This window comes from Eumetopias jubatus, unplaced genomic scaffold (genome assembly GCF_037043125.1).
Source record: "Eumetopias jubatus isolate StellerSeaLion01/CBP00866 unplaced genomic scaffold, mEumJub1_p1.0 scaffold_8, whole genome shotgun sequence".
Taxonomy (NCBI): Eukaryota; Metazoa; Chordata; class Mammalia; order Carnivora; family Otariidae; genus Eumetopias; species Eumetopias jubatus.
In genome coordinates, this window is record NW_028274814.1 from 90,902,172 (window position 1) to 90,921,393 (window position 19,222).

General features: G+C 38.8%; 1 protein-coding gene across 1 annotated transcript in view; it reads left to right on the forward strand.

Annotated features, from left to right (window-relative positions):
- The window catches only part of SRGAP1 (SLIT-ROBO Rho GTPase activating protein 1), a 263,998-nt gene that overhangs the window by 179,169 nt on the left and 65,607 nt on the right, over positions 1-19,222 (forward strand). Inside the window, exons 6-8 of the mRNA XM_028110990.2 lie at positions 297-425; positions 13,230-13,451; positions 15,436-15,537. Coding sequence (XP_027966791.1) covers positions 297-425; positions 13,230-13,451; positions 15,436-15,537 — 453 coding nt within the window. The remainder of the gene's footprint in view (positions 1-296; positions 426-13,229; positions 13,452-15,435; positions 15,538-19,222) is intronic.

Genomic DNA, 19,222 nt, shown 5'->3' on the forward strand with positions numbered 1-19,222 from the left:
AATCATGGACTAACAGCTGGACATCATTTAGTGTTGAATGCCAAGTACTCAATACACAGCGTGGAGAACTTGAATATTCACAAAGAGGTTTCCTTGCAGTTGGGCCTGAAGCCCAAATACATTGCTGGGTACTTTTAGTTACTTAACTCAGATTCATAATGTACTTTTCTCAGAGAACTTCTAAGGTCATTGGCATATGTAGAATCCATTGTTTGAATTAGTAGAAAGTCATGTATGTTTCTCTGACTAAATGACTTTGTTGTCTTTCTCGATACCTGGACCATCTTCATTTCCAGAGACAAGCAAAGTATTCAGAAAATAAGCTAAAATCGATTAAGGCACGGAATGAATATCTCCTAACCCTTGAAGCAACCAATGCCTCAGTTTTCAAGTATTATATTCATGATCTTTCAGATTTAATTGACGTAAGTACTTGAAATTTTTATATTTTCCATATATTTTTAAATTTTTTTAACTTTTTTGGGGTTTTTTTTTGTTGGTTTGTTAAAGATCTTATTTATTGATTTCAGACAGACCCAGAGAGCGAGAGCACGAGCTGGGGAGAGGAGCAGAGAGAGAAGCAGGCTCCCGGCTGAGCAGGGAGCCCCATGTGGGGCTCGATTCCAAGACCCTGGAATCATGACCTGAGCCGAAGGCGGATGCTTAACCAACTGAGCCACCCAGGCGCCCCTAACTTATTTTTTCTAATGATCTCTGCACCCAATGTGGGGCTCAAACTAATGACCCCAAGATCAAGAGTCACTCACTTTTCCAACTGAGCCAGCCAGGTGCCCCTATATTTTCCATATTAAGATGTAATTAGCAATAACTATATTTCATTGATTCGAAAACAACATCATTTCTCAAACCAATGTTATTTTATGTAATACTCAGGAGAAACTGTTGCCAATTAAACTATACATGATACTAACACACTATCGATGATAAGATGCATGTGAAAAAGTGTATCCTAAAACGAATGAAAAGCAAATTATTAGGTTCTGTGAAGCTATGAGTGCCTGGGAAACTCAGCTAGGAAGGGGACCCCATCATTTTTAAATTATGCAGCTGCACAGCCGTAACTACATTCATTGCTTTAAAATACGTTTCTTGGGTCTTAACCGTTGTCAGGTGCTCAGGCTGTGAGAAGCATATACAGTTCTTTTTTTTTTTTTTTTTAAGTTTGTATTTTAACGCCAGTTAGTTAACATAACAGTGTTATATGAGTTTCAGGAGTAAAATATAGTGATTCAATAGTTCTATACATCACCAACTGCTTATCACAAGTGCCCTCCTTAATCCATCTGTTTCACCCATCCCCCCACCCCCAAGCATATACCGATCTTAACCTTTAGGAATGCAAAGTGGAAAAGACAGATGTTAACTAAATGACTGCAGACATGATAGCTTTGTTCCTAGTTGTGGTAAATACTGTAAGCAGAGTAGAGTGGACTTAAACCACGTTTATAAATTTATCTAACGCTGTACTTTCTCTCTGAGGATATGCTATCAAAGGCAGTATTTGGGCTCATTTAGAATTCTCCAAGTATAGGGGCACCTGGGGGGCTCAGTCGATTAAGCGTCTGCCTTTGGTTCTAGGTCATGATCTCAGGGTCCTGGGATGGAGCCCTGTGTCAGGGTTCCTGCTCAACAGGGAGCCTGCTTCTCCCTCTGCCCCTTCCCCCACCCCCTTACCCCCCCTTCTGCACGCACGTGTGTGCACACTTTCGCTCTCTCGCTCTCGCTCAAATAAATAAAAATCTTCAAAAAAAAAAAAAAACCTCTCCAAGTATATATGTGCGCTATCAAATCCATGAGTGATTACTGCTGTTACTCCCCAGCTTTTTTTAACCCTCTGATCATTCTTTCATTCAGAAAACCTCCAGCACTGTAGGAGACCACACAGGTGAAACAGAAATCCCAGTCCAAAAATGTCCATCTCTGCAAATAAAAGAAAAAAAGCATTGTGTTTTTAGAAAAGCACAGAGAAGTGATAGAGGTTCAGAGAGTTATCTGCTGGAAATTTACTCATGTGCTGCTTTGTATTGATTGAATTAAAAAGTTTTAAGATCAGTTTTTTTTTCCTGTGGCTCATAGTATCATAATTTAGATATACAGTAGGTTAAAGCAACTTTATTTTTGTGGTGAATGTCTCATGAATTTAGCTATATTAGAGCCACAGTTTGGGACTTTTGTAAAAGAACTGTTAAGTAAGGAAATTATTTTTTGGTTTATTAACACTCTGATGTGCCCCTTTTTTGAGTCTAAAAACTGTTTTTATCTCATACTATCATAATTTCTTTATACAGAACCCTTTAATAAATAAAACCCAGGAAAACTTTTTTCTCTTCCTTTCTTATCAGTATTTTAATCAAGTAATTAATTTTCTTTTAGTACTCTGATGAATGAAAGGAATTTTTCCTGCTAGACTGCTCAGTTTTTTGAATAAAAATGAACAATTTTTATGACCCCGTTTTCAAACTTATATTTGTAGGGATTCTGCGAAATGTATGGAATATAGAACTAATTCTCTGTAACTACTCCACTTGCTTATTTTTTGGTTTAGGGCTTATTTTTGGATTACTTGGCTAGACCCGAGCCAGTTTAACACGAGGAAAAGTCTCCATGTATTGAAAAGTTTTTGTTTTTTTGTTTTTTTTTTACCACCTGCAAGGTACCAAGCACTAATTTTGACGATGGGGATCCAGCAATGAACCAAACAAAGTTCCTGTCTTCAAGGAGTTTGTGTACTAGTTGAGGCATCAGCTCATAGACATATTTACATATACACACACACATTATATAGTAGTGATAATGCTCTAAATAAAAATAAAACCACTATTGGTGTGCTTCCTTTGATGGCATTCAGGAAAAGCTGCCTTTGGTTCTGCTATTTGAGCAGAAAAGTGAGCTGGAGAGCCACATGCCTAGATGGGGAAGGAATCCCGCATACAGGACTGGCAAGGCTCAGGGTATAGAGGCTGTGGCGTGTTTGGCAAGCTCAAGATGCTCAAAAAGTAGCAAAGCAGGAGGCCAGTATGGCCAGAGCAGAGTAAGCAAGGAGGAAGGTTCTGGAAGAGAAAGTAGGCAGAAGCCAAATTACTTAGGGTCTTTTGTGTCCTAAGTGTGGTGGAAAGCCACTAAAGGATTTTACTCAAGGATTACTCAAGGAAGTGACATCATGTGTTTACATTTTAGAGACTCACTCTGGCATCTGGGTGGAAAACAGACCAAGGGAGGTGATGAGAGTGAAAACAGCGAGCTATATCTAGAGTCTTTTGCAATTGTCCAGGCTAGAGATGGTGTTGATTTGGACTGGCGTGGCAGCAAGAGACTTGTGGGAAGTGGTTGGTTGGATTCAAAATATACTGAATAGGAATTTGATATAGTAGATGAAAAGAGGGATAAACAGACTCCTCAGCTCAGGTCCTGAGTAACTAGGTTAACAGTGGTGCCTTTTACAGAGGTGGGGGCCATGGGGAGATATGGGTCGAAGGGCAGGGAGCAGTGGTTCTGTCACGTGTGTTAAGACTGAGATGCCTGTTGTGGAAAGGACAGTATAGCATCCCCAATACTAATGGCACCCATAGGACAGGCTTAGCACTTCAGGAGAGTCATCTTCATTGTCATAGATATTTATTGAGCTCTTACTGTGTGACAGGCAGGTGTCCAAGCGTAATCTCATGAAATCGTCACAAACCCTGTGAGGTAAATACTATTTTCTGCACTTTATAGAGCAAAGAACGGAGGTTTATGTAGGCTGGATAGCTTGTCGAAGGTCACACAGCTAGTAAGTGGTAGGCTTCATACTCAGACTTTTTAACCTCCAAATCTAATTAACTCTGATGTAAATAAGTAGCGGTTAAATATATCAAGTAATTTTCAATTTTAAGAAAGGACTTTTAAAAGATCAGCCTTACATTTAAAATGGAAGTAATTCTCAGATAATACAACTTCACTATGAATTTTACAAGAAATGGGTTTGTTGTCATAGTCAACTGATACTGAATCCTCTCTTAGTGAAAATTATGCATTCATTGACTCACTTTGAAGGCAGTCAGAGTGTGAATGTGTACCTTCTAAAATGGCTGCTTATTTTGTAGGAATGTAATTTGCATATATAGTGGTGATCCTAAAAACCATTAGGCTTGACCCTTCCTTGTGAAAAAGAAAGACTGATTATTATGCAAAGGCATCTAGAATCCTTTATGCTTTGTGAGCTTATTTAGCAAAATCACTTTTATAGTGAGCTATGTAATAATTATTGGAAGAGTTGTTATTTCTCTAATGAGAAAAAGTCAAGCCAACATTTTTAATGCTTAACGTTTTATATGTGAAGTGACATGGAAGATACTAAATGTGTCTTGACTGAATCAAAGCAATATAAATAAGAACTCAAATTGAGACCTTCTTTATATACATCTCCAGTTTCCCTTGGTTTCTACTCATGTCATTAATCTATCTCTTTTCTTATAAATTTCCTATGCTAGACCATGATGAATGGATCTATTGGTATAAAAAAACAGTCATACAAATTTTCCATAGAATTTGTATTTTATTATTTATTTTTTAAAAGATTTTATTTGAGAGAGTGAGAAGGCATGAGCATGAGTAGGGGGGGAGGGGCAGAGGGAGAGGAAGAAGCCAACTCCTACTGAGCAGGGAGCCCAACGTGGGGCTTGATCCCAGGACCCTGAGATCATGACCTGAGCTGAAGGCAGACATTTAACTGACTGAACCACCCAGGCCCCTAGAATTTGTGTTTTAAAACTAGTCTTTTATTATTACAGAATTAGTACATGTACATTGTAGAAATTAGAAAAAAATTATAAGCAAAAATAACATGATCACCTTCTTACCACCCCAGATCATCACTGTTAACATGTAGACTTTTTTTGTGTCCACGTATATATACATTTTTATACCAGAAGAGTATGAAATCATATTATACAGCTTTTTAACTACTTTTTTCAATCATTGACCCCCATCTTTCCATTTCAGAACATTGTTAACTCCTCTAATAGCCAGACCATATTCCTTTTTATGACCCCCCAAAAAAACATTTCACAGCTAGTGTGTCTAGACTAGACCAAATTGAGGATCACACGTTGCATCTGGGTGATGTGTTCCTTTAGTCCTTTTTTTTTTCCTTAAATCTAACAAAATCCCTTGTTGAGGAGACATGAACAGTTGTTCTTCAGAACATCTCAGCTTCTGAATTTGTCTCTATTCTTTGTGGTGTCAGTTAGCCTGTTTCTCTGTTTCCTATATTTCCTACAAAGTGAACATTATATAAAGGCTTGATGAGTTCAAATTAAGCACTTTGCAACAGATTACACCATAGGTGATGTTGCTGTGTCTTAACCCACCAATAGTGACGCTAAAACTGATCACTAGTTTGGGGTGATGTGACTTTGATTACCCCATGATATTGTTAAGTTTTTGCCCCTTGCAACAAAGTATGGGTATTCTGAAACTTCTTGAGTTTAGATCCTATGAAATCGGAAATACACTAATTTGTAACTCAAAACTGAGCTATAATTTACCTCAGTCAGCAAAATGCTTTTTTAGAATACAAATTAATAAGGTAGAAGAAGGTCCAAGGTAAATTTTAGTTTGTAGAGTAACAGTCTCTTAGTTTGAAGTCAGGTGGGAAGTGGGACACAGAGTTAATATCACAACAAAATGATGTTTATTATGTCACTTGAAGAAATACGAATTTGGGGCACCTGGGTGGCTCAGTCGGTTGAATGTCGGTCTCTTGATTTCAGCTTGGTCATGGTCTTAGGGTTGTGGGATCAAGCCCCAAGTCGGCTCCAAGCTCAGCGGGGAGTTTGCTTAAAATTCTCTCTCCCTCTTCCCCTCCCCTCACTCACATGCTCGTGCACTCTCTCTTTCTCTCAAATAATAAATCTTTTAAAAAAAGAATAAGTACAAATTAATAAGAAATATATTGCAAATATTGGCCAAAGGAAATTTACTTCGTTTGGGAGAATAAAGGCATAATTATAAAGGAAAATAGATTGTAGTTTTATAAATCAGAGGTTTCACATTTGTAATCATTAATATCTCCAACAATAAGTGCAAAAAAGGCTGTAACTGATTCTGTTTAGAATTAGGATGCATTAGCTTTACAACCCAGAAGAAAAATCATGCAGGCAACAAATATTTGTAATTGAATGCTGAAATTTTCAAATGATTATAATTTGCTAAGAGGACAGTACAAGTCTTATTTCCCATAATCCAATCAAATTCAGCATTCTGTATATCTGGAATTCTTCAAACAACTGGTAATGTAGCCTCTTTCAGTCCAGTTCCACACCTGCCCACCCTCAAAAGGCATTCAGAGAAACAAAGTCCTCAACAGCAGAATTCCATTGGTGCTTTGTCCCAGGGCATCTGCCCAGTGATAATAAAGTATTTGTTATCCTTTTAGTAGAGTTTCACGGTTTCCAGTCACTCCCTGTAAAAGTTTGCAGGTCACTTTGGAGTTTGAAGGATAATCTTTGTAACTTTTGTAGCATACGGCAACAGAATAATCCCCTACTGCAGCTCATTTTCTTGGTAAAGGTATCTGTCATGTATTTTATTAGCCATTTATACAGAATGAAATTGAAATTAGATTACATCATATACTCCATGCCGTGTTTACTCTATCATGTCTAAGTAATCAGCTGTCCTAAAGCTTTTAGCCTTATCCTTTTGTCTCTAGAGACATGTGTTTAATTAAAAAGCAACTTACTCAGAGTTCAGATTTTTCTTAATTAGACTTAGCCCCATACATAATGGTATTTAGATTTATCCATGAAAACCTGCCAAATTGTAATACTGCAGTCCCCATTAGGCCTGAACCTTTATTAGGAAGATGATAAGAGATCATGGTAAATGGCTTAGGGTAGTGTAGTTATCATGTAAACTGATTTATGTTTTTATCCCTTTGTGAATGAAGGCGTATTTAAAAACTGAAATGAGTTGGATGACTGAAGTAGATGGCTTTAAAAGTTCCTTCCAGTGGAGATGCCATGGGCTTTTGTTAAAAGAAACTGCACCCACCTGTTTTCCACATCCAGCATAGGCTGCTCTCGGTCTCCAGTGCTCAGTGCTCCATCTTGGCCAGACTTCTGAATGTTGAAAGTCACCTACGGCATGTTCCTTGGCTTTCTACCTCCTGGTCCCTTGCCTTGAATACCACATGATGGCTCCTAGATTTTTATCAGCAGCCTTGATCGATGTCCAGGACTTCAGATTTGTATGTCCAATTGCCTACTGGACATCTCTACTTGGATGTCTGATAGGTATCTTGAACATGTCATACACTCAACTTTTTATACCCATTTGCCCCTATCATCGTCCTCATTCTTCACACACATAACAACTTTTTCTTAACCATTTTTTGCACCTCAGTAAGTGGCACACCTTTCCACCCATTTGTGCAAACTGAAAACCCAGTTCTTGCATTTCCCACATATAAATGCATCAGACAATCCTGTCATCTGTGTCCCCTAAATATCCCAAACCTGCTGTTTCTTGCTGCTTGCACTGTCTCCTAGACAAAGCTCTTCATCTCCTGCCTGCACTTAGCTTTCTGAGATGGCACCCAGCTTCTAAGACCTTCTAATCAGTAATCCATTCTCTTCCCAAGCAGCCAGTGTTATTAAAAAAGATAAACTAGACCTGCCGATCCCTATTTAAAACTCTCCAAAGGCCCCCCATTGTCTTTAGAATAAAATTTAAACTCTTCACCAAGACCCATGTGAACTGGCGCCCACCTGCCACTCAGTGTCATCTTCTTCAGCTTCCTCCTAGTTACCATGCTTCGGCTACGTTGGCCTTTCCGTTCCCCAGACCCTTGCCTTGGGCCTTTCTACTTTTCGTCTAGAACACTCTTCCAGAGCTTTGCCAGATAGAGTCCTTCTTTTCATTCATGTTGCACTCAGCTGCCCTGTAAAAAAGAACAACACCCTTTCCCCCAGCACTCCCTATTTTTCTATCTTCTCCATAGCATTTACCAGCCTGTTTGTTTGGGCTTACTTTATTTCTTCTCTCTCCTCCTCTGTGATTTGATTCAGCATAGTTATAGAGATTTGGCCTGGGGAAAAATGCGTCTGGTGGCAACTTCTCTGAAAGAAATGATTGCCCATGGGAGTGGGAGCTGCATTAGGCCACAAATGATTATTGGTCCTACTCGTCGGCGCAGGCATGTGCGACCTCCATTCTCCTCCTGTTTCCTACTTTGTATCCATTTCAGTTTACATTTTGGCCTTTTTGTTGCACAAAAGAAACTTAAAACAAGTTTTGCTAAATGTTTGGCCGTGGTTATTAAAGCAGCAGCAAGAATTAAATTGTCAGCTCTTTATGGACTCTCAGGAACCCAGACATGAGAGCATGTGTGTGTAAAAGATGCCTGTAGAATTTTAAACATCCAGTCCAGTCCCATGAGATGCCCATCCCTCACAAAACAAGTTTGTGGTTTCTGAGGTGAAGCACTGAATAGTAGCTAGAGAGGAAAATAGTAAAGGACAAAGATAATTTATTCAGAAGAAATCAACTTTCTTCGTTTGCAGCAAAAGCTGTGAACTTAACTTTTTCTGGTCCTTGGAAAGCCTACCCAGGGTTATGTGAAAGCTGTTTTTGCAGTTGTTTGCTCAGGTTGCACTATTGTAGAAAGACTCAAAACAAGGGGTAGGCCAAGTCTTTACCCAACGTCCATGACTCTGGAATGGTCAAAGCCAAAGCTTATTAATGAAAAGCCAGAGATGGAACCCAGGGCAAAAGATCATGGAAGCCTTTCTGATGGAGGCAGGAATGATGAAGTTAAAGTGGAATACTTCTGCGGAAGACTTCCTTCCCTCTCCATTCTCATGAAAACTGTTTAATTCTGCAGTCACATAGAAGCTCGGGGCTGCCCTCCAGCCACTGCTGGGGCTGCCCTGCAAATGCCATTGGCTGTTACTGCTCAGAAACACGTAGGTGGGACTTGTTTCCATTGGAGCTCCATTATCTTCACTCCCATCTAGGACCCACCTTCTACCCAATAGGACTTCTTACGTCTTAAGAGTTTATGCAAACAAATAAACAAAAAGTTATCTTCCTGAATAGCTGTGATCCATTTATACATGACTCTGTAACCACCAAGTATATTTCAGCCAGCCTCTCAGCCTTTGGAACAAGTCGAAGTATTTGTCACAATCCTCAAAACCTGAATTTCATCTTTATTTTTGAAACTATTTGCAACCCTTTTGCCCAAAGAAGTTAGCTTACTGTGGCGATTTAGACTAATAATACCTAGTGGGATATATCTTGGCAGCTGTTAGAATATTAAAAAATAAAACAAAACCAAAAAAATACCCTCCTACTTCCAATGCTCTTTCCTTCCCCAGTTTTAATCCATAATTTTATGTATCCATTCAGTTTTTCATCCATCAGAACAGCACTGTTTTGCTTTTGTAAAATATCTTATTGGTTTCTAATGTATTTTCATCATTAAATGCACTTGGGTTATAACTCAACTCTGTGCAGAAGCTGGTCTTTCATACTGTCATTAATAATTCATAACCTCCATAGAATTACTTTAGGCCTTTTAACCAAGTATCATGAATCTTAACATATCCAGTGTCATTTTAGCATCCAGTTTAGAAAAAAAGGCGATTCTGTGACTGGCCTTGCTGTCTCAGGAGACCTTGAATAAGAATTTTATTCGTGTTTCTTTTAAAGGACACTTGAAAAACCTAGAGCTTAGAAAACACTGCATATCAGAAGTAACAGAATCATGCTAATTAAGTGACTTTACAGACTGTTAAGCTCCATAGGGATCAGAGAAGGAAATTGTCCATCAAGCTCATCACAGAAACCTCCACATGAGGTATAGCATTCAAAGTCCAGAAGACACCTAGGGGGTCCTCTGGATTGGATACAAAGCCACATGCATACTTCTCCCCAGCATATTAGGAAACCACCAATGAAAGCCGGCTACCTTACTGGGTCCAGTGCTACCAAATCCACCTGGGTGAACTGAGTGGCATGCAGAGTACTGTTGTAATTTTGACATTTCCTCCCCAAAGAAGCAACTCTTAGAAATTTGAGGAGCAAACTGTTTAAGTCTGGGAATAATAAAAACTTAAAACGTGTATTTTTCCGAACTCTACTTCAATTAGGTAGTTGGGGTTGAATTTCTTTATTTTTCTTCCTCTTTTTCCTTTGTTCTTCCTCTCTTCCTTTCTGAGCTGAAAAGAGACTCGGTTTAGAGGGGGGACTTTTCTCTAGGTTGTTTCTTGCCTCAGTGTCAATTTTTTGTTAACTCCCATTGGGAACCATTACTCATAAAATAAAGCAGCTTATGTGATCTGCTTCATTATAATCAAGCCGAATTGGTCTTCTTTCAAAATAGTTGGGTGTGTTGAAGCACTAGTACGTTTCAGAGAAATGAGGCCCATTTCCTTTACCAATTCATGTTTGCACAAGATGAGGTATTATTGAAAGAATAATTTTTTCAGTCCCTCTGATGTGTATAAAATGGCTACACAGAACCTTTATGAATTTCGAGGAGCAAATGAAATAAAAGAGGACTTTTCTCATCTGAGACTAGAATTTTTTAATTAGCTGAAAATTATTCTCTATATTTGAGTGCAGCTGAGTCCACTGAAAATGTACCAATGATGAGACTGCTGCATTTCACAATTGTATTTTGCTTATATTTGTAATTTTGATACAGCAGCTTCTTTCTGCTTTTTTAAATCAAGTAATATTTACTCAAGTTGATTCTCTTGCCCGCTTGGAGAAACAGTACTCCCAGTGGACAGGGTTATGGGACCTTTTTTTAATCAATGTTTTAGTGCGGTGCTTCTCAAACTTCACTGTGCATATAATATCACCTATGGATTTTCTTTTTTTTTTTAAGCTTCAGATTCTAATTCAGCAGGTCAGGGCTGAGACCCAAGATTCTGCATTTCTAGCAAGCTCCAGGTGATGCTGATGGTCTACAGACCATACCTCAAATAGCGAGATTTTAGAATATCTCTATAGAAAAATCCCAAATTTAATAATTCTGAAATTGGAGGGTGAGGGTAGAATTAAATATGTTGACATTTTTAAGGACAGGTCAGTGATTGAATCTGTGCCTTCATAAAGGTCAGTCTGATGGTTCATATCGTGGTGGATGCATCCTTTTATGGAGGTTACTTCCTTTGTGCCGGTCTACTACTCTCTTAATAGCAAAGTAATGAACAACCTATATGCAGATTCCTTGACAATGGAGATTATGTTTTACTGTATTCTAGTCTTCATATTCCTGGAGCCTAGCAAATTTCCATGCACCTAATAGATGGCCAGTTAGTGGGTTGAATTGAATCAAATTGAATTGATTGAATTGCTTTGGAACAATATAGGGATGACCTGGTTTTGTACCTTTCTAGACCACTTCCTCTTTAAGAGATTTATATTGTGGGACGCCTGGGTGGCTCAGTCGCTAAGCGTCTGCCTTCAGTCAGGTCATGATCCCAGGGTCCTGGGATCAAGTCCCGCTTCGGGCTCCTTGCTCAGTGAGGAACCTGCTTTTCCCTCTCCCTCTGCTGCTCCCCCTGCTTGTGCTCTCTCTCTCTCTCTCTCTGACAAATAAAAGAGATTTATATTGCTTCTATGTATAAATTTAAAATTCTTTCAGTAATTTATAACTGACCAATATCCAGAGTTATATTTTTTCAGTTATATTCTCTTAAAATGCAACATGAAAAAATAAATGCAAATACAAATTAAAGGTAATGAAGATTTAAGAATCCCAAAATTCTACGTCCACTAAAAGGACTTTGGCAGTCATTTCTTATCTACAAATTTTATTCTAGGTCCTGAACTTTTTTGGCAGATTCAAACCTGTTCTTCTCACTTCTGAAAGAGTATGGATTATTTTGGAGTCATCAGTAAATTATAAAAATCCAGATTACAGTTAGTATGTTTATGTCCTACAAGGATTTCAATAAATCATAGTATCAGTAAGCATGAAGAAATTTAAATGCTGGTTTTTTATTATTTCCTTTCAGTATTTGGTTTTGCTGCTTTTATTTTTTAACAGCTTTCTTGAGATATTATTCACATACCATATAGTTCATTCATTAAAAATCTATAATTGGCTTTTAGTATATTCAAAGTTGTATAGCCATCACCACAATCTATTACAGAATATTTTCATTACTCCAAAAAGAAGTCCTGCAGCCCTTAGCCACCACCCCCCCCCCAGTTCCTCCATCCCCTAGCAACCACTAATTTACCTTCTATCTCTGCAGATTTACCTATTCTGCACATTTCCCATAAATGGAATCCTACAAGGTGTGGTCTCTGGTGGCTGGTTTCTTTCAATTAACATAATGTTTCAAGGTTGATCCTACATGTTGTAGCATGTATCAGTACTTCCTTCTTTGTTATGACTGGATAAGGTTTCATTTTGTTTATTTATTAGTTGGACATTTGGATTGTTTCCACTTTTCAGCTATTAGTAATAATGCTGCTGTAAACATTCATGTATAATTTTTTTGTATGAAAATTTGTTTTTATTTTTCTTACATATATTACTAGGAATGGAACTGCCAAGTCATATGTTAACTCTGTGTTTCACTCTCTGATGAACTGCCAGACTTTTCCAAAGAGGCTGCAATATTTTACATTCCCATCAGCAGCATATAAAAGATTCCAATTTCTCTACATTCTCCCCAATGCCTGTTATCTGTCTTCTTTATTATAACCAGACTAGTGGGTGTGAAGTAGTATCTCATTGTGGTTTTGATTTGCATTTCCCTGATGACTAATGATATTGAGCATCATTTCATGTGCTTGTTGACCATTTGTGTATGTTTTTTGAGAAATGTCTGTCCAATTGCTCATTTTTTAGTTGGGCTATTTGTCTTTTCATTATTGAGTTGTAGGATTTCTTTATTCTAAATACAAATTTTTAAAATCAGATACGTGATGTGCAAAAAAATTTCCCATTCTGTGGGTATTCGTTTTACTTGATAGTGCCCTTGAAGCACAAAAGTCTTCAAATTTGATGAAATCTAATTTATTTTTTTCTTTTGTTGCTTGTACTTTTGATGCCTTATCCAAGAAATCAATGCCTAATGCAAGATAATGAAGGTTTACTCCTATGTTTTCTTCTAAGAATTTTATAGTTGTTGCTGTCACGTGTAGGTCTTTGATCCATTTTGAGTTAATTTCTATATATGGTATTCTTTTATTTTTTTAAGTGCTGTGATCTTGGCTACCATGCAAGTCTGAACAGAGCCCTGAGAACATATCTGTCTGCAGAGTATAATCTTGAAACTTCCAGACATGAAGGCTTAGACATTATTGAGAATGCGGTTGACAACTTGGAGCCCAGGAGTGATAAGCAGAGATTCATGGAGATGTACCCTGCTGCATTCTGTCCACCAATGAAGTTTGAGTTTCAGTCTCACATGGGTGATGAGGTCAGTAATTGATTGTTTTAAAACTAATGAATTGTCTTTTCATTGTATTAGTTAGTTACTCTTCACCTGCTATAACCTACTAAGAGTTGTCAGAATTCCCAGTTGTGTTCTCTCTCCTGCCTTTGTTTGGGATCTTAGCTAGTTATATCCTAAGATCAGCCACTTCCACCTTCCCCCGCCCCGCCCCGCCCCCAGCCACAACCACCTTTTAAAGCAAGGGTCGAGCACTCAGATGCCTACAGAGGCCAAACCTATGTACAAACTCAGTTGTTTGTAAGCACTACACAGTCTCAGGATAGTTAGTCCTTCCTCCACCTCTAGACATTCAAATTTAAATTCAAAATGAAACATTTTGCTGGCCCAACAGAATCTCTCTGAAGACTTCTTGTAATCTTCATTTAAAGATCCCAATAAAGAAAAATAATTGTAAATGACAGGAGCACGGGAGAGAGGGGGGAAAATGCAGAACATTTTTTAAGACTCAGATTGTCTCCAAACTGGTAAAATGAGCATTAGAAATGATATATCTTAGGTTCTTTATATGAATTTAGCTTTCTGTCCTATTTTACCCAAGGAAGAAAATCCATCTAAGCTGTGTATGAGTTGCAGTGGTATATTTTATCGTCTGCAGCCGGGAAAACAAGAAGAACCAATTAATGAGTACACTGTATAGCACTTGGTCTTCCAGCTGTGCAAAACAATACTCATAGATTAAAAACTCAATGTTAGCTTATTGTGGTGACAGTATGTTTTTAAAAATAGATAAAATAGCAATGACAGATTTCTTTAATGTCATACTTTTTTCTGAGACACCTAGTGTTAAGATTTATAAGATATGTGTGTGCCTGCTGTATTTCTAACCCAATTTTATATTTGCTTGATCTGATAAATTACTCGATGAGAAATGGTGAGCGGTTTTTATGCCGATAGCACATGAATTTGAGAGACAGATGTCTTATCCCACCCAGAGTTATGTTTCCAAAACCAAATGATTACTGTTACAATTTTTCAGTTATGGATATGTCAAACATAGAATGATAAAATATCACAGATAAGTGACTTCAATTGGGTTAGTTTCCCCCCCTCTTTTTTTTACTATTATTTTTAATAAAGTGAGTCTGTTGCCGCCTTTTTATAGCAAGTTCTGCTACGGAGCAATAATCTCGGTGATGTTCTGGGGACTCCATAAAAGGAAACCCCCATCTGCCGAGAGCATTTCTATGACAAGGAACATGAAAAGAAACTTTGTTTCTGGTGCAATTTTAATATAACTAATATAATTAAAAGGCTCTAATTTTGACCTTAACCGTAACTGAGATCAGATTACAAGAAGTGACCTCTTCACATTCATGGTGAGTCACACGATTTGGCTGATATTGGGAAGGCAAGCCATGGTTGAAAGATGCCAATGGTTACATTTTCTGAGTCTTTCCTCTGTGCCAGGCAGTGTTCTAAGTGCTTTCTGTGCATGAACTCACTTCATCCCCACAAGGACCCCACGGTGTAGGAAATCTTGGTATCCCCATTTCACAGAGAAGGAAGCTGAGGGTTAGTAACCTACCCCGGTCACCTATCTGACTGCAGCCAGTAGGCTCTCCTGTCTCCCCTACTTTTGCCTCTGTGGTTCATGTGGGCCCTCCTTTGCACTCTGCCCTCTGCCCCTTAATCATCCCAAATCCTACCAGTGAGACATCAGCATCAGAGCTCCCTCTCCAGCAACTGGCCCGTTCTTAGATGCCGCGGAGCTTCCTGCAACTGCTGTCTTCCCCGTCGTGTCCAGGCCATGCAGCTGCGTTCTGCCCTTGCCCCTTATGTAGCATGTCCGTATTTAACACTGAAGCTTTGAGGTGGCTGTTAAAAGTAAAGATGTCATTGGAATCTTGAGGGGATCCGTGTGACTCATGTAGCATCTAAGTAGGAAACCCGTGCCTCTGGAGGCCAGCTTGGTGGCCCTGTTGTAACTGCGGTTTCTGATTCCCCCCAGGTGTGTCAGGTCAGCGCCCAGCAGCCGGTCCAGGCCGAGCTCATGCTCAGGTACCAGCAGCTGCAGTCCCGACTGGCCACGCTCAAAATCGAGAATGAGGAGGTGAGCATGCTTTCTGCCCTGCAAGTCATCTGAATTCTAACGTACACTGGAAGACATTGTCACATGACCTAGGCATATTTAACATTCCAAATGCAATCTCTTCATCATGCGTTTTCAGCTAAATCATGGTTCCTAAAATACCCCTTGTCGAAGATAAATGCAAAGATTCTGTATTCTACCAGAGATGAATCCTTTACCAGGGATTTACTACATACACACGTAAACACACATTTTATTTTTAAATTTATAATTCATACTGAAAATAGTTCCCATAAATGATCAAATTCAACATATGTGTCCAAGAATACACAAGTGTGGAAATAAAACTTGACTGACATGTTAATTTAATCCTAACTTCTGAAATTAGTAATTTCTTTGCTTTTTTGTATTCTTTAGATTTTTGGTACTAAACATGGCATTACTGATCCAATTAGTACAGAAATCATATTTTAAAATAGTACTTGAATGAGAATAGGAAACTGTTTATTTGCTGATATTAGTGGCTTTACGTGGATAGAACATAAAATGTGAATTATAAATATATGTTGAGCCAGAAAGCAGTCATACAGTTCAGCTGCCTATTTCTGAAATTAATTTAATTGGATCCACGTTCTCCTTAAAATATGAACCACAAATGTTTCTAAGGCTCTCAGTCATCACCTACAGGAACCCAAATCAAACTAAACTCAAGTTAGAAAGTTTACTTACTGGTCAATGTTTGCATAACCTCGGGCATGATAGAATCTGTATTCTGATGATATTATCAGGAATCTCTCCATCATTTTGAAGTTGTATCTTCACATGTGTTGGTAGTTGTTTTCCCTCATACTGGGATAGCCCAAACTACATGGTCCCTATAACTTGCCATCTCACCCCATCCCAGGGTCCTTATCTCTGAACTAGGATCCTTTATTGGCCTTACTTCAATCATGGATACTTCTGGACCAGCCATTACATACAGGAAATGGGATTCTTTCATGGATCAGCTTAGATATTGTGCTCATGCATAGAGCCCTTTGACTGACAACTCCACCAGAAATATGTATTTCTAGAGACAAAAGAAAACAATAACAATAATTCATCTTGAAATGAATTACCAGAATGCACTTTGATACCCTCTTTTATTTTAATCTCATGGGATGTTATGAACTCTGTGAACATATATTTGATTCTGTTAAGAAACAGTGATAATGTTTCTAGACCAGTCTAGTTTGGTCAAAATCCCTTGCAGCTTTCTGTCTTCCATTCCTTCTAACAGAACCAAACCAGCCCTTATTCACACATGTATTTAAGATGCAACCATGTGATTAAGGCTTCAGTCGCTGTGTAAAATCTCACAGATGAGCCTTTCCAAAGGAAAGCTATTGCTCTTCTGGAGGTGTTTTTGAGCTTGGGGTTTTGGCGAGGCATCACAAAATACTTGCCTGATGCAGTTTACTGGATCCTAATAGATCTACAGTTTGTACATCTAGTGACTTCCAATTTGTGTGTGTGTGTGTGTGTGTGTGTGTGTGTGTGTGTGTGCGCGCATTCTCCTGCTGTTTTACTTGGAAACAGTCTCTAAACTCTAGGAAAATAATGTGTTCTTCACAAGGTCAAAACTGGCAGCCCACAGACCTGTTTGGTTTGGCTCCCACGTTTTTGGCCTGTTGAAAATGAGCAAGTCTGGCGACGCTAACCCTGCATTGCCTCATGAAGGGAAGAGCTGGTGTATTTGAATTCCACTTTGCCATAGTCATTCAACTCCCAGTTTTCTTACATTGGACTATTCCATTTCTCTTGCCTGTCTGGCCTCTGCAGGCCTTTGAGGTTTTGACCCTTAATGTTTGCCCTTTTGAGCAGAATGTAGAGAAGCACAGGGTCCTTATAAACTAATAGTGGCAGGCAGTGCTTTCTGAGGGTTAAAAGCATTTATCATAGAAACAAATGAATTAGATTGTCCTGATGTTTCCAGTGAGCATGACTGGTGGTTTATGATCTGCTGGATATGGGACAAATGCACTGTCATAGAATGGGATTTCCAATGAAAGGAAGATTTAAATTGGATTTTTTTGTTTTTAAGATTTTATTTGACAGAGAGAGACACAGCGAGAGAGGGAACACAAGCAGGGGGAGTGGGAGAGGGAGAAGCAGGCTTCCCGCTGAGCAGGGAGCCCGATGTGGGGCTCGATCCCAGGACCCCGGGATCACGACCCAAGCTGAAGGCAGACGCTTAACGACTGAGCCACCCAGGCACCCCTTAAATTGGATTTTGACAATCAGTAGATTTCCATTGATAGAGAAGAGGGGAAAGTTGTTTCAATATATTTCAAAATGCCCTGGAAGAACCTTGGTTTCCCAGAGGAATTTGGTCATCATCCAGTCTCTCCTTGAGGTTAAGTCAAAGGTGAAGCTGCAGTCAGATGACAAGAGACTTTGAGAGCCAACTTAAGGGATTTTGACACTGTGAGTCAGCTCATTTCAGTACAATAAATATTTGTTCATCAGCTTCTACGTTCCACATATTTTGCCAGGTGTAGGGAGTACAGTGATGAATGTCATAGTTCGCATCTGTCTTGGGTGAGGGCCAGACTATAACAAGTCATTTATATAATGCAAAAAGTGAGGGACGTAACTTGAGAACAAAATAGCAATCATTCCTGATTTGGAGTCCTTTATAGCACTCTTCTCTACCATAAATAAAGAATTTGCCTCTGATCCTCCACTGATAGAGGTCAAAAAATTGACACATTGCTCTCAAACCAAAATATACAAGTAAAGAAACATGTATAATTCTCTGCCTCTGCACAAACAGAAATACACAAAGTCCAAAAATCACTGGAAAGAGTTCATTTAACTAAAAATAATTATGACTGCCCAGTGAAAAGATAAAAGTTGAAAGAGAATCTCATCCAAGTTTACAAAAAGCATGGACAGTGCAGCTAAATAGAATATGAACCTTTTCACCAAATCTTACACAACTACAAATAATGGGCACCATTTGAAACTGTAGGAAGCCTTTTTAGAAGGGAATTTCCATGCTAAGAGCCTACAGGCCATGGACAAATTTTGTTTGCTTTACAGTGCTTGATTTTTAAAAATTAGTTGCTGTCATTTAAAAATTAGAAGTTTTGAATAAAACTATCTGTTTCTAGTTTCTAAACAATTAGAAAGTCTGATCATACTAGACCTGCATTTCTGCAGGACAATAACTGGCTGGAGCTGAGATGCTCCCTTTAGACAGAGAGCATGTGCTTCCTGTTTGCCATGCTCCCCACTCAGCCCACTTGCCTTATTGTCACTACTTCCTTGGCCCTTGAGGATATATGAGTTTGCAGCACCGGCCTTAGAACAAAGAGAGCAGTAAGCATTTGTGAAACGGCCTCAGTATACTGGCACATGGTAAAAGCTAAATGAAGTGTCGAGAAGGGCTTCATCGAATTTGGGGTGGATACAGATTTATAATGGATTGTTGTCTCCTCACAACTTCACATTTGCCTGTTAGGCCTTTCAGAATGAGCTTTCAGTTTCAGTATGCTGCACACTTGCATCACTGGTACTTCAGTCCTAATGATTTCAACCTCCTGTCGGCCCACCAACAAATATTTATTAGTGCCCACTGTGGGTTGTACGCATAGAATTGGAGCAGAGCCTGCTGCCCACACAACTTTATCCTCATTTTTTTTTTGTTTTCTTTTTCTTAAAC